Consider the following 12,706-nt stretch of genomic DNA (forward strand, 5'->3'; position numbering starts at 1 on the left):
GATTACATTTGTGCATGTTGTTCTCTTCAGAACAGATCAAAACTGACACTCCTGGTGTCCTACCAGGTGGCACAGATGACCTGTCATCATCTGTGCTACCTTTTTCTTTATTTTTCAACTTCAATGTGAACAACAGAGAGGAAAATAGGAACAGTGTGACTGGGGATAAACCTTGTGCCATTAAGCTTCATTGCTAATGTCATCACTCACACGCGGTCAGGATATTACAAAAGGAAACTCTGTAACCAAACTAATTTTGTGGCTGGCGCTCACTCATGTCTTATATTTGGTACACTATGATCCAGTAGGATGGAAATAAAGATGCTTTGATATGATATGGTACTGTTTGATATAGTATGATGTGCAAAATAATACGATCTGACATTATACAATACGACACCATACGTTAAAATAAGACCCAATACAATATAACATGACGCGACACGACACGATATTTCACAACACAGTATGATAAGACACAATACATTACAACATAACACTCTACAACAAGTTACGTAACAGACGATAAGATATGACAGGACAGGATACTCAAATATGCAATACAGTGCAATGTGATACCATACAATCTAACAGGGGATAAAACAATATGACAACATTGTATAGGAATAAACAATATAGTAGATAAAATGGGATATAGTTGTACATCATATATCATATCATATACTCAATATACTATATGAGATGAGATGATAAGTACAACTAATGTGATTCTGAACAAACACAATACTTGTGCCCTACTGAAAGGATCAGTACTAAGTGAGAAAACTCTGATCAAATTCTATTTGCCTCCACAAGTCAACTGTTCAGACTGATGGATAGCAAGAAACCAGCACTTTCCCCAGGCGAAAACATTTTTAAAGCAATATTTAGACCTGAATGATTTGCAAAAGTAATCTTATTGCTTTTTTTGCCCAGTATTGCGATTACGATTTGATATGTGATTATTATTAGGTACCTCTTGTGTATTTTTCAACAAATTCCAGCAATAAATCATTCAATATTACAACCTACATGTATTTAAGCAGCACGCTCTAACTTTCCATGGAGTGCATAGCTAGAAACCCCCATATGCATAGATGCATTTTTGACAATGTGCATTGAAAACAATGAAATTATTATCTGAATAGGAGGGAGCAACAAGCTTTATGCTATAAAGGAGGCTGGGTTGGAGGAGGTGAAGCTTTGCCAGCATAAGTGTGACACATAAGCATTGATGCAAGCAGGGATTAGTGAGCAGTACGTCATCTTTAAATGGACCACTGTGTTGAGAGAAAGAGCTGCGATTGGCTGTTGGAGCTGGGAGGCAAAAATTGGTGTCAGCTGGCTATCAGCCAATGGTGGCTAGGAGTTTGACTTACGTGACCTAATGCTAAGCTTCATCAATATTAGACAGAATGAACTAGGGCAGAATTGTTAAAAAAGATCCATCTAATTGCAATTATTGTTGCTCTTATTGCAAATTTGATATCAATTTGGTTTATTGAATGGGGATTTTTGTTTTTATGTAACTCGTTTTAATTAAGAAAAATGTACTTAAAACACAAAAAGGACAATTTTTGTGAACCATTTTATAAAAAATGACACTTTAATGTTTGCAAAATGTTCATAAAATCTCTGCTGTTGCAAAAAATGAATGTCTTAAACTGGTATTTTGACATGTTTCAAGTCACAGCATTATTGCAATGTCTGCGATTTGTAAATTTCAGCATGCAATATTGCAATTTAATCTCATTTGCAATTAACTGTTTTGGTTATTAAAAGCAACCAGAATGCTCCAAACAAAAAAAAAACTCAGAGTAAACAAGAACCAAATAGGCAAAAGAGAAAGTCCTGCAAAGTAGGACACAAAGTAGGCCGCAATCTTATCTCTCTGAAGGTTAGTCCCATTGAAACCTCTCCTCAGTGGTTTAGAAATTCCCTTGAATGCATCACAGCTTCTGAAGCATCCAGTATGACTGAGGAGGTCGAGTTTCTTTAGGGCTCCCTATAAGCACCACTACAGTCAGACCATTAAACATACTGGTATTCTTAGCTTTTATACTCCACTCAGAAGTGTTCCACCACAAGGCCATCTGTGAGAAAATCTGTGCTATAAGCCACCTTTTAGCTTCTGCATCCTGTTTTAAGCCTGAATGCTGCTTTTTTTGATTGCATAGCCTATTATTTAATGATTCTCCAGCTCAGTAATTGTCTGAAGCACACTGTTTTTTCCACCTCATTGGAGCACATGTCAGGGAGAGAGCGAGGTTCATTAAAATCTTTCACACTGGTTTGGTATCTGAAGGAAACAGAGCTTTGTGGTCAAAGAAAATCCAGCATTTTACTGCTAAATATGAAGTGTACTTTGTATAGATTTTATATCTACACACTTTTTTAAGCCTAAAATAAACTCATGCACTGTTAAGACTTTGAGCATGGTTGCTGACCTGTGAATATTCTAGATGAGCTGTCACACGGTTATGTAAGAAGGCCAATTATCCTCAGGATTTCAAACACGTTTAACAGTCCATCTTGCACAATAAAAGCATAAAGTTAAGATAAAAAACTTCAAGGACACTGAACCAGAGCTCTGAGTACTTTTGACACCTTACAGAGCAGCATAAGCATTCATGTGTAGCTGCTGACAAATGCCAGTCCAATATTCACTCTCCTGTCAGCTTTGTAGTCGAAGTGCTTTCAGAACAAGATATCCAACATTTACGCTTCTGAATGCTTCAATATTTTAGCCTCATTAACTTTTTGTGTTTTATTATGGTGAGGCAGCAGACAGAAAACAAAGGAAGGTGTTAAAAAAGGGCTGGAATCAAAGAGCACAATATTTGTGAAACTAAAGCTCTAATTACTGTTTCTTTAAGGCTTAAATGTCAGTGGGTAGCTAATTGTCAGGTTTTCAAAGTGTTATATTTCACTTTTCTTTAAATTACATTCCTTTAATTATTTTGTGTCTATTATGTGTTTTATAGCTATTAATTTTATGGTTGTATGTTTTGGTTGTTTTGTGTCTTTTAATAAAATTTACACCTCTTTTTATTTGCTAAGAATTTCTTTGTACTCCTTTTGTGTTTATTTTCTTAATTTTTATCGGGGTCTTTGTAGATGTTTTATTAATTTATTTTTTACATTTCTTTGAAGTCATTCTGTGTTTAGTTTTGGCTTGTCTTTGTCTCTTTGAAAAACATGTTTAGAATTGTATTGTGTTCTCTTTGTTTTCCTTTAGCTTTTGTGTTTTTGTTTTTTTTTTTTTTAGTTTTTAGTTTTTTCTTTCTTTAGTCTTTTTTCATCGTTGTACATTTCTTTGAAGTCATTTTGGTGTAACTGTTTTGTTCCTCCGTTTCTCTTGTTCTATGTAAAACTTTCAGTGTTTTCCTTTTTCCTTTCAAGTCATAGTTTTCGTTTTTATTTTGAGCTGTTTTTTTTCTTTACATCTATCTTAATGTGTTTTTATTCATTCATTCATCTACATTTCTTTAAAGGTACTGTTTATTTTTAGTGTCTCTTCAGCCATTGGAAGTCTTTTTTTCATTGTATCACATTTCTTTGAGGTCATTATGTGTTTAGTTTTTTTGTGTGTGTGTCTTTGAAGCCATTCAATCTCTTAGCATTGTTAAGAATTTCTTTGTACTCATTTTGTGATTTTTTTTCTCTTTTTTTGTTGTTTTTTTGGGACTCTTTGTGGATATTTCATGTTTTCTTGTTGTTGTTTTTTCTACATTTCTCTGAGTCATTTTCTGTTTAGTTGTAGCTCTACATTTCTGAAATTATGTTGTCCCTCTTTGATAATTAAAAAAAAATGTGTATGCATTTTTGTTTGCTGTTGTTTGCTTTTTCTTATTTTGTCTTTTTCCCATCGTTGTACATTTCTTTAAAGTAATTTGTTGTTACTTTTATTTCCGTTATGTCTCTTGTGCTGTTGTAATGCTTCTTTTTTCAAAGTTTCCATTTCCTTTTAAGTCAGACTATTGTTATTTTGGGCTGTTTGTATATATTTAGATTTTTCTTTTTGTGTTTTCATTCATTCATTTATTGTTTTACTTTTCTTTGATCTAATTTTCAGTTCATTGTAATTGTTCTTTGTTTCTGAAATAATGTTATTTGTCTTTATTCCTTTGGGTTTTTTGTGTGCTTCTTTTTTAGTTATTTTATGTGCTTTTTCTAATCTGTTTGTGGTCATTTCACATTTATTTATTTTTTTTACGCATACATTCCTTACATACATAGCAAACATATATAAACATTTATATTCACGTATATAGTTGTTTTTTATTGTAGTAAGTTCGTGCTTCTTTTCTGTTGTTTTGTAGCGCTCTGGAATGGTGAGGAATCTTTTTAAAATTTTTGGTTCCCTTTTAGCTATGTGTCTTTGAGCCATTTTATTGTCTATTTGATGAATTTACATTTCAGTTTGTCATTTTGTGTGATTTATCTGTTGTTTTTTGTCTTTATTTTTTGATATGAATTACTTACTAGTTATATGTGATTACTATGCATTAAATCAATTCAAATTAAATCAAATTAAAGCAATCATATTATATTATATTATATTACATTATAGAAATTTTAACTCCTATGCTTTTTTTAACAACCACATAAATGCTCATAAGATATTTGTCATAATACAGTGTCAAACTGCTCTGTCTATATCATTATAAGATGTCATGTATTAGCTCTATCCCCTGTCATGTCCCTTCTCCACTGTGTGGGTTATTAGCCACCTGTAATTGGACCATGTCACTTAATATCAGCACATGTCATCTTAATGTTCTCTATTACACAGAAATGTATTTGTACATAGCCTGCTTTATTTTTGTTGTTATTTTTTTAGAATATTTAGATTATTCTCCCATTCCTATTTGTTTGCATTGCCAGAATTTCCCCTCTGGGGATTTATAAATTATTACCTTAATTCTTGATGTTTTTGTGTCTTTCTAGCTATTTTATGTCTGGTTTTCTTCATTCACCAAGTCTTTATAGTCACCTTGAGCGTCTTTTCATCGTCAGTGTGAGACAAATTAGTTATTTTGTATCCTTTGGGGTGTTTATGTATCTATACTGTTATTTAATTTTCTCTTTTAAAATCTTAGTGTCTTTTTATGATGCTTGTCTATTTTTAGGTTATTTTGAACCTATTTGTGGATGTTTTGCTTCTATTTTTGTCATAGTTTGCTTGTTTCATGTGTCTTCGGTTGTTTAATGTCACTCTGCTGGCATTTTTAGTTTCGCTGAACGTTTGACTTCCTAATAATAAATGTCAAGAGTCACAATGATGCCATTAAGCTCCACAGATCTAAGAGAAATGAGCGTTTTAATGCTTTAAGTAAAACAGTTGTAATCTGACCCATGTTGGATGAAAAGCACCCTGGAGACAGAGCTGAATGGACTAAAGAAAATAAACATATTAAAGATCTGTCTCTATTATGATTGCCATGTTCTGTTAAGGACAAAGAGATAAAGCTTTTAATTCATGAGAGTAGCCCATGAGCTGTGATTATATCATATTAGCCCTTGTTTTGCTAAGAAAAGAAACAGATTTTGTTCAATTGCTTTCAATCACAGATATCCTAAAAAAAGGAATGGTTTATCACGCATCACTTGACCGCAGAAGCACTCATCTTGATTTTATTTATACTTCTATAAACTGCCTCATATCGGGGTGGTTTTTATTTAACAAGACCAGTTTATGGTCTTTGTTTTCTCCTTTAATATATCTACACATCCCTCCCTCCCTTCTTCATGACTACTACATTGATGACAGTCATCTCAGCCGAGCTCATTACCATAAAAATCTCACAGTGAATGCATTTGGCTGCAAGCCACAGAACAATTCATCACGTCCAAGGCTCCTCGTGTTGAAGGTTAAGAGCTGTTGAGGAGTAATTGCTGTTCGGAGGCTTGCTGATTGCAGCCGCTGTAGAAGGGACAACTTCCTGCTGTTGCCCACTCCATTCTGATTTGCTTAGGCAACTTATTTCATCTGTCATAAAAGAGGCATAAATATCTTTTCAGGCTGAGAAATCAGAGCCGCAGTATCAGCAGAGGCAAAGATGAGAGTTATTATTATACAGCATTTAAATCTCATGTGTGGGGAAGCAATATCAGTAGAGATATATGTGATGTGTCAAGCACATATTGCATTTGGAACATTGCTGTTAGACAAAATGATGGGATGAGGGAGTGGATTTGATTCCAAGGTTATATTTCCTCTTTTATTTTACCTTAACACAATTAAAAAAGGACAAAAGTAGAAAATGAGGAGTTTAATGTGCAAGAGTCCTTTTTCTAATCTGGTCTGAAGAGTTATTTAGAGAGTATAAATTAATTAACTCAGACGTCCAGTCAAATGTAGCTTTTTCTTAAAATGTGACTACAATTTAAACACTTCCTGCTTTAAATTTAAGCAGTAAGACTGAATTTAACTGTCATTTGTTTTCTCTTTAAGAGGCTTTAGAGAAAGGGAATACATCTGCTTGATTGCATCTTTCTATTCGTCTCAGTGGCACCAATTTCCTCTGGTCACTTGTGAGGTTCTGTCTCGTGGTGTTTTTGAGGTAGGGCTAAATGAGTTTGGTTACTTAGCTGATACTGGGCGCTTTGGAGAGAAATTCTCAGTTACTAAAAAAGGACCCAGCTTCTGTTTCTTGTTTTCACAATGCAAGAATAGGGAACCATTGTCATTCTTATACAAGGTAGTTTAAGCTCTGGCATTCTCAAAGGCAGCTCAGACATCATAATGTTGAATTTCAGTGACTGGTCAGGGCACTTATTGCCTTGTGGTTAAGCTGTGCCCAATATATGAGGCTACAGCCCTCAAGGCAGGTCGCTGGAGATCAAGTCCAGCCTGCGGCTCATTTCCATCAAGATTTCTCCACTTTTCTCCCTTATTTCTGGTGAATTGTGTTTTTTTTTTATTTGCTGTCCTATCAAATAAAAGCTTAAAAATGAAATCTTAGAAAAACATTAAGTTACAGATCAAACACATGAGCCAATTCTTAGCCCTCAGTCGGGTGACCAACGCTGGCAAAAAAAGGCTTGAGACATAAGAATCTCTATCCTCCATCTCCTCTAAACGACAGAAAAAAGATATTAATTTAAACTGTACATTTTGTCACAATGAACTTTTATACAGCACCTGGGACACTCGGAAAAGTGTGAGCCAGATTTTGTTAATTTTGGCAGCTATTTTAAATGTAGTCTCAGTCGTTTGGTTAAAAAGCTTTTAGTTTTGGCGAAAACTTAAAAATGTTCCAGACAAGTTTTCAATCAATAAAAATTCCCTAAATTTTGGTCTTAACTTGTAATTAAAACATTTACTTTCCTTGAATTAATTTTATTAGCTATATTTTTAATAAATATATTTGTAAAACAGTAATATTAATTTTTTTAATTGCTTTTAAATATACTGAAAAAAGTATAACTTAAAAGCTCTCTTACCAATCTCTGCTTGGTTTTACAGATTTTCCATGGAAATATCATGGATTTTCAATATCCAGCTGTCCGTTTAATTTATTTTTTTTATCCCTGTAATGAAAACTTAACTCACTTTTCATCATTTTTATCATCAACAATCTATTTTTAGCGAGCTTTGGTCACCTTCCTCATGGAACAACGGTTCACAGCAAAACCTGCATACTGAAATGAACACTGTGTGAGTTAATACTGACACTTTTACAGTGTTCATGGGTCACACCAGAGTTGATTTAACTCTTTTTGGAGAGCTGGTACCTTAACTCAGGGGTTCCCAAACATTTCAGCCTGGAACCCCCAAAATGACGGCGTCAGAGATCAGGGACACCCAGCTTCCCTTGAGGGGGATAAAGTGCATGATGTTGCACAAAGCATTACGTGTAGACTTGCACTTTAGGTCGTTTTTACAACATTTACTTACATTTAAGCACAAATATACTAATGGATACTATATATCGGGGTAATATACTATATAGCTACTTAATTACTTTAAAAGTGGGAATATTGCAAGAAGAAAGATTATTACATTACAATACATGTTTTTACAGTTCTAATAATTGACACATTGTGATGTAAGTTTAAGTAGGCTATTACTACAGAGTGACAGTTTGTATTGAACACCTTTGGCTAGGTCAGATGTTTTCTGGTAAAGATGGAGCGAGAAGAGACAAATGCAAAAAGGAAAAAATCACCACTCTTTCCTGAAGACCACCCCATCACACAGACAGGAGGGTGCTAACATGGTGCATAACTTCACTCATGGTGCAGTGGTGTGCTCCATCAAAAACAAGAATGAGCAAAGGAATCCCAGCAACAGGCAACATCTAAACACATCTTAATTCATCTTAAATCTCTAAATATATCTCAACACTTTGCAAAAGGGCATGATGGGATAACTCAGCTCCGCCAGGATAAAAGCCAACAAAAATTAAGACAGCTTTATGTGTTTATGATGTGTTTAGATCAATAATGCTGTTTTTTTTAGGAGTGAGGGGTAAGAGATCCTCTTTAAAAAGTACAAGTGAGTACTAATTAGCCAATATTACCTACTCTGCTGTCATATCAGGGTCAGTGTCAGCTTTAATCAGTGTTTTGGTGCTGTAATGTTAGTTAATAGACTGAGCAGTTGATATTCTGCTCAGGTTCACACAAAATTTAATGGCAGGATTAGAAGAGGACTTTTTGGTGCAACTGCCCTGTTCCCTGAAGGAACAGTGGAGCATCTAGCATTAAATTCTGGGGTTACTTTCTAATGGGGTTTGTTAGAAGTACAGCATGACATGGGCCTGTTTCCTCACAGTTAGAACATTAAGTACAACAATTTTCTTTCATTCAGAAAATAAAACTAGCTGTAACATGTAGTTAGCCACAGAGACTGATATTTTTCTATAGGATACAGCAGCAGGAAACCTTTCATAGCATTCACATGACATAAAATCTATGGTCCTGGCATGAGATTGTGAGAAAATGCAACATTTGTGACCACTTTTGATGTAGTCCATGTAATATCAATGTAGCCCATCCATAAATGGACCAAAGCATATGCAAAATGACTAAATGAAGTCTGTTTGTTATATTGCATAAGGCCACCGATCATCTAGTGCATTCAAAACTTCACATTTGAAATGGATGGGTAAATGATGATCCAAAAGTGGGTTGCGAGTCTTAAGAAACTCCCAGGGTTGTTTGGTCCAAAAGTGCCTATTATTGTCCTGATCGGTGCTTCCCTAAAGGTTGTGAAAGCCAAACCCACTGACCTTTGTCTCTGTTCAGAAATGATCAGTCCTTTACCTTGTTTGAATATACCAAACACCATAAAGAGCAGACCATAGGAAGTCCTTCTGCATGCTCACGCATGATTCTGTACGCCACTTTGGGTCACATATTCACTCATTCTTTTTCTGCACCGCCTGCAAAAGCTTTAGCTCCATGTGCAATTGTAACAAAATAACTTTTTGCAATTGTTCTGCCAAACATGCAGTTAGAAATTAGAGCAGGATAGCTTCAACAGCAAAATAAGTCTAAGAAAAAGGGATAAAGTATGCCTCAAAAACTCCAAAGCAGCACTCAGTCCATGATTCAATACAGCTACAAGTCCAAGAGATTTATTTAAAGTAAAACGATAATTCTATGAGTCCAGTCACATCACAAATATCATCTAACTTCCAGCTTCGTCTCCTGAGTGAAACCAGCTCGGTCATATTTCCTGGGACTTTCTTAACTCCGGAGGTGAAGTCAAGACAATCACTCAAATAAATGAAACATGAAAGCTCATGAGAAAGCAGGTAAAGCAGAGAAAAGTCCCTTAATCGCAACAGAACTCTCAAAATGAATTTCATAGCACAGACTGGTGAGAAATGGCAACGCAGGAGAATCCAGAGGGTATTGAGACAAATTGAAACTTCAACAAACCCATTTGATTCTATTGTTCTGTGGCCAAAGCTGCAGAGCCTCGAAGGCCTTTTGTACAATAATGGTCACCTTATGGAGGAACAGTTTGTCACAATGGATATGAAAGGACAAATAAAATATTTGTTGAAACCTTTCGAAAAACAAACAATATCAGTTCAGGAATGTGACTTTTTTCTGGGTTGCCTGGATGGCACATAACCTAATACACATACTAGGCTGTGTTCAGTTGTGATATCAACATTACTTAATTTTATGCTAACTATATTATTTAAAACCAGTTTATTCATTTAATTACACATCATAATCTGATAAATTGGTTAGAAGACATTCTCACGGTTATATTTTGGCTTATATGGACAGACTGATGGTCAAAGTTCTTATACAGACTGTGCCTTAAACCTTTAATAGATCTAAAAGCTCTAATGAGATAAAGTTTGACTTTATTAGAAATTAATTAAAATCATTTGTTATCTAACTGTTCACTTTCCTCATGCCATGGGTCATTGTGCTAAACTGGAGAAGACTTAAAGGTAGCAAATGTTTATTTTCTTAGCAGTTAGACTTCATGCTAGGTTATGACCATATTAGAGGTCTGGCAGTGACAGTATCATCTACAGTCACACTTTAACGCCTGGTATGAACTGTTGAAACAGCCAACCAATCAGAGTATAGCATGACATGTCACAAAAATACCAGTCTTTTCTGACAAACGCGCAAGTGAGTTAGCATTTTAGCACTTCTTGTTCCCTCGTCTGAAAGTCTAAGGGATTTCTGAATGAGTTTTCGGTTATAAATGCCTGAAATAAGGTCTGTGGTGAACACAGGCTCAAGTGAGTTTAATGTTTTATTCTACAACATAAAATACATCTGAAACGTGGCCCATCTTTGAATTGTGTATCTTTTCACGTCTTAATAAAGGCTGTTGCTAAAGGACTGCTAACAAGGACTACAGCGTTTGTCGGGAGAACTATACATTATCATTTGTTGCATGGGCTTTTCTAGCAAAAATATGTGCCCCTTGCCTGTCCACAGTCCCCTCAAGCACCAGAAAAATCCATTCCCTTCCACCCCTCTCTTTCTCCACGTTTCAGAAAATGTGTGCTGAAACTAGCCGTTCTCAGATTTTTGCCTCATGATGTCATGTGGGGAGTTAGCACCGCCCCCAGGTTCCGTTGGCCCACCCTTCTTGGAAGAAAGTACCACCCTCCTCTCCTTATCATCCTCTCAACAGAGGGGTTTTTAGACATACAAATATCCTATACTGGAGTGTTTTTTCAGCAACAAACTTTACAGGCATGTTTTGGGGACCTCTGAGAACAATAGAAACTTGTCTTAAAAGGGTAAAATATGTCCCCTTTAAGGTAAAAGTCATTGTAAGCGGTCATCAGTGGTGGACTGGGATCAAAAAAGGGCCTTTGCAACAGATGGGGCCTTTTTTTAAACTAACACCAACCTAACTGTTATGGTGAAATGAGTCAAAACCTTACAGACTGACAACAAAAAAGTCATTAACACAACTATTTATACATCATGTACATTATATCGAGGTAACTGGCTCAGTAGGTAGAATCATAAGTTTGCGGGCTCAATCACCAGCTTCTACAGTCACATGTCGATGCGTCCTTGAGCAAGGCACATAACCCCAATTTATCCCACTGCTTCGTCAGTGGCGTGTAAATGGATATGAATGCATTTGAATGGGATTAGCTAATACTGATGGTGGATTCTCCATAGCAACCTCTTTCACCAGTGTGTGAATGGAGTGAAAGGGTGTGAATAGGTAGGTGTGACCTGCAGAGTAAAAGAGCTCTGAGTAGTCAGATGACTAGAAAAGCGCTATACAAGCTCAACCTCTTTGTACCATTTATATTAATTGCAGCTAGGGGATATATGTTGTGTAATGCACTGAGGCTGGTGCAGGTGCAATGATGCATCACAAGACATACGCCTCAGCGTGGTCTCTACTGGCAGTGGGATCACTTCCACCTAGACATGCTATCATCTCAGTCCAGAGAGACTGTTTCTCTGATTAAACTGTTTTGAGAAAAGTGTTATTATTAGCATTTATTCAGGATTTTTTTAATCTCTATTTTTTAATTAGTGTAATGATGTCCAATAGTTGGACAGGCTTTCTGGCATTTACCCAAATTCCAGATGGCCAGTCCTTCACTGGCAGTCTCACATGAGCATTAACAAAAGTTGGGATTCCTGAAATACATGCTTGTTTTCTAAAAGTAAGTATGGGGAATGAGGAGTACTGTACTTTTGCAAATAAAGCCTACAAAATGTTATGTCACTGTCTTTTCCCTTGCTAATAAAGCCATATTACCAGTGATTCACTGTCAGAAAAGACAGCTCAGCCTGCATTAACATGACTCACGTTAATTTGAAAATAACACCAACTCATCTGTGTAGATGCTGACAGAGAGGTGATTTATTTTGTGTGACATGTTCTTTCAGTCGTGGCAATAATCCAGGATCTTAGCATCATTTTAATTGGGCGAGGGAGGTTGTTGAAGCATGAAAAAGAAAGGAGCTTTACTTCAAGAGGCGTTCATGCAAATCTGTTATTTCCCCGCCCAGATTGTCTGAGGCATAATAACAACGGGAGGAAAGTGTGGAAACAGCAGGCATGCACTGTGCCACATTATTCATCAAGTTATGTACTGTTTACTCACCGTTTTTGTCTGCACGGCGGAAAATCTAGAAAAAAAAGAGAAGGAGACGGCAAAGTTATTACCTAAAGACAAGTGTCAGGAAATGGATTCTTGCAATATGCAGGCAGAGATCATTAAGAGTGATGGAAAGCTGT

The 12,706-nt window shown here is 35.8% G+C and overlaps 1 protein-coding gene across 2 annotated transcripts in view; it reads right to left on the reverse strand.

Moving 5' to 3' along the window:
* necab3 (N-terminal EF-hand calcium binding protein 3) overlaps positions 1 to 12,706 on the reverse strand; it is an 87,186-nt gene that overhangs the window by 59,376 nt on the left and 15,104 nt on the right. For both annotated transcript variants that reach the window (XM_041783507.1, XM_041783506.1), the window contains exon 2: positions 12,573 to 12,597. In XM_041783507.1, coding sequence (XP_041639441.1) covers positions 12,573 to 12,597 — 25 coding nt within the window. The remainder of the gene's footprint in view (positions 1 to 12,572; positions 12,598 to 12,706) is intronic.

The sequence above is a fragment of the Cheilinus undulatus genome, linkage group 3 (assembly GCF_018320785.1).
Source record: "Cheilinus undulatus linkage group 3, ASM1832078v1, whole genome shotgun sequence".
Lineage (NCBI taxonomy): Eukaryota > Metazoa > Chordata > Actinopteri > Labriformes > Labridae > Cheilinus > Cheilinus undulatus.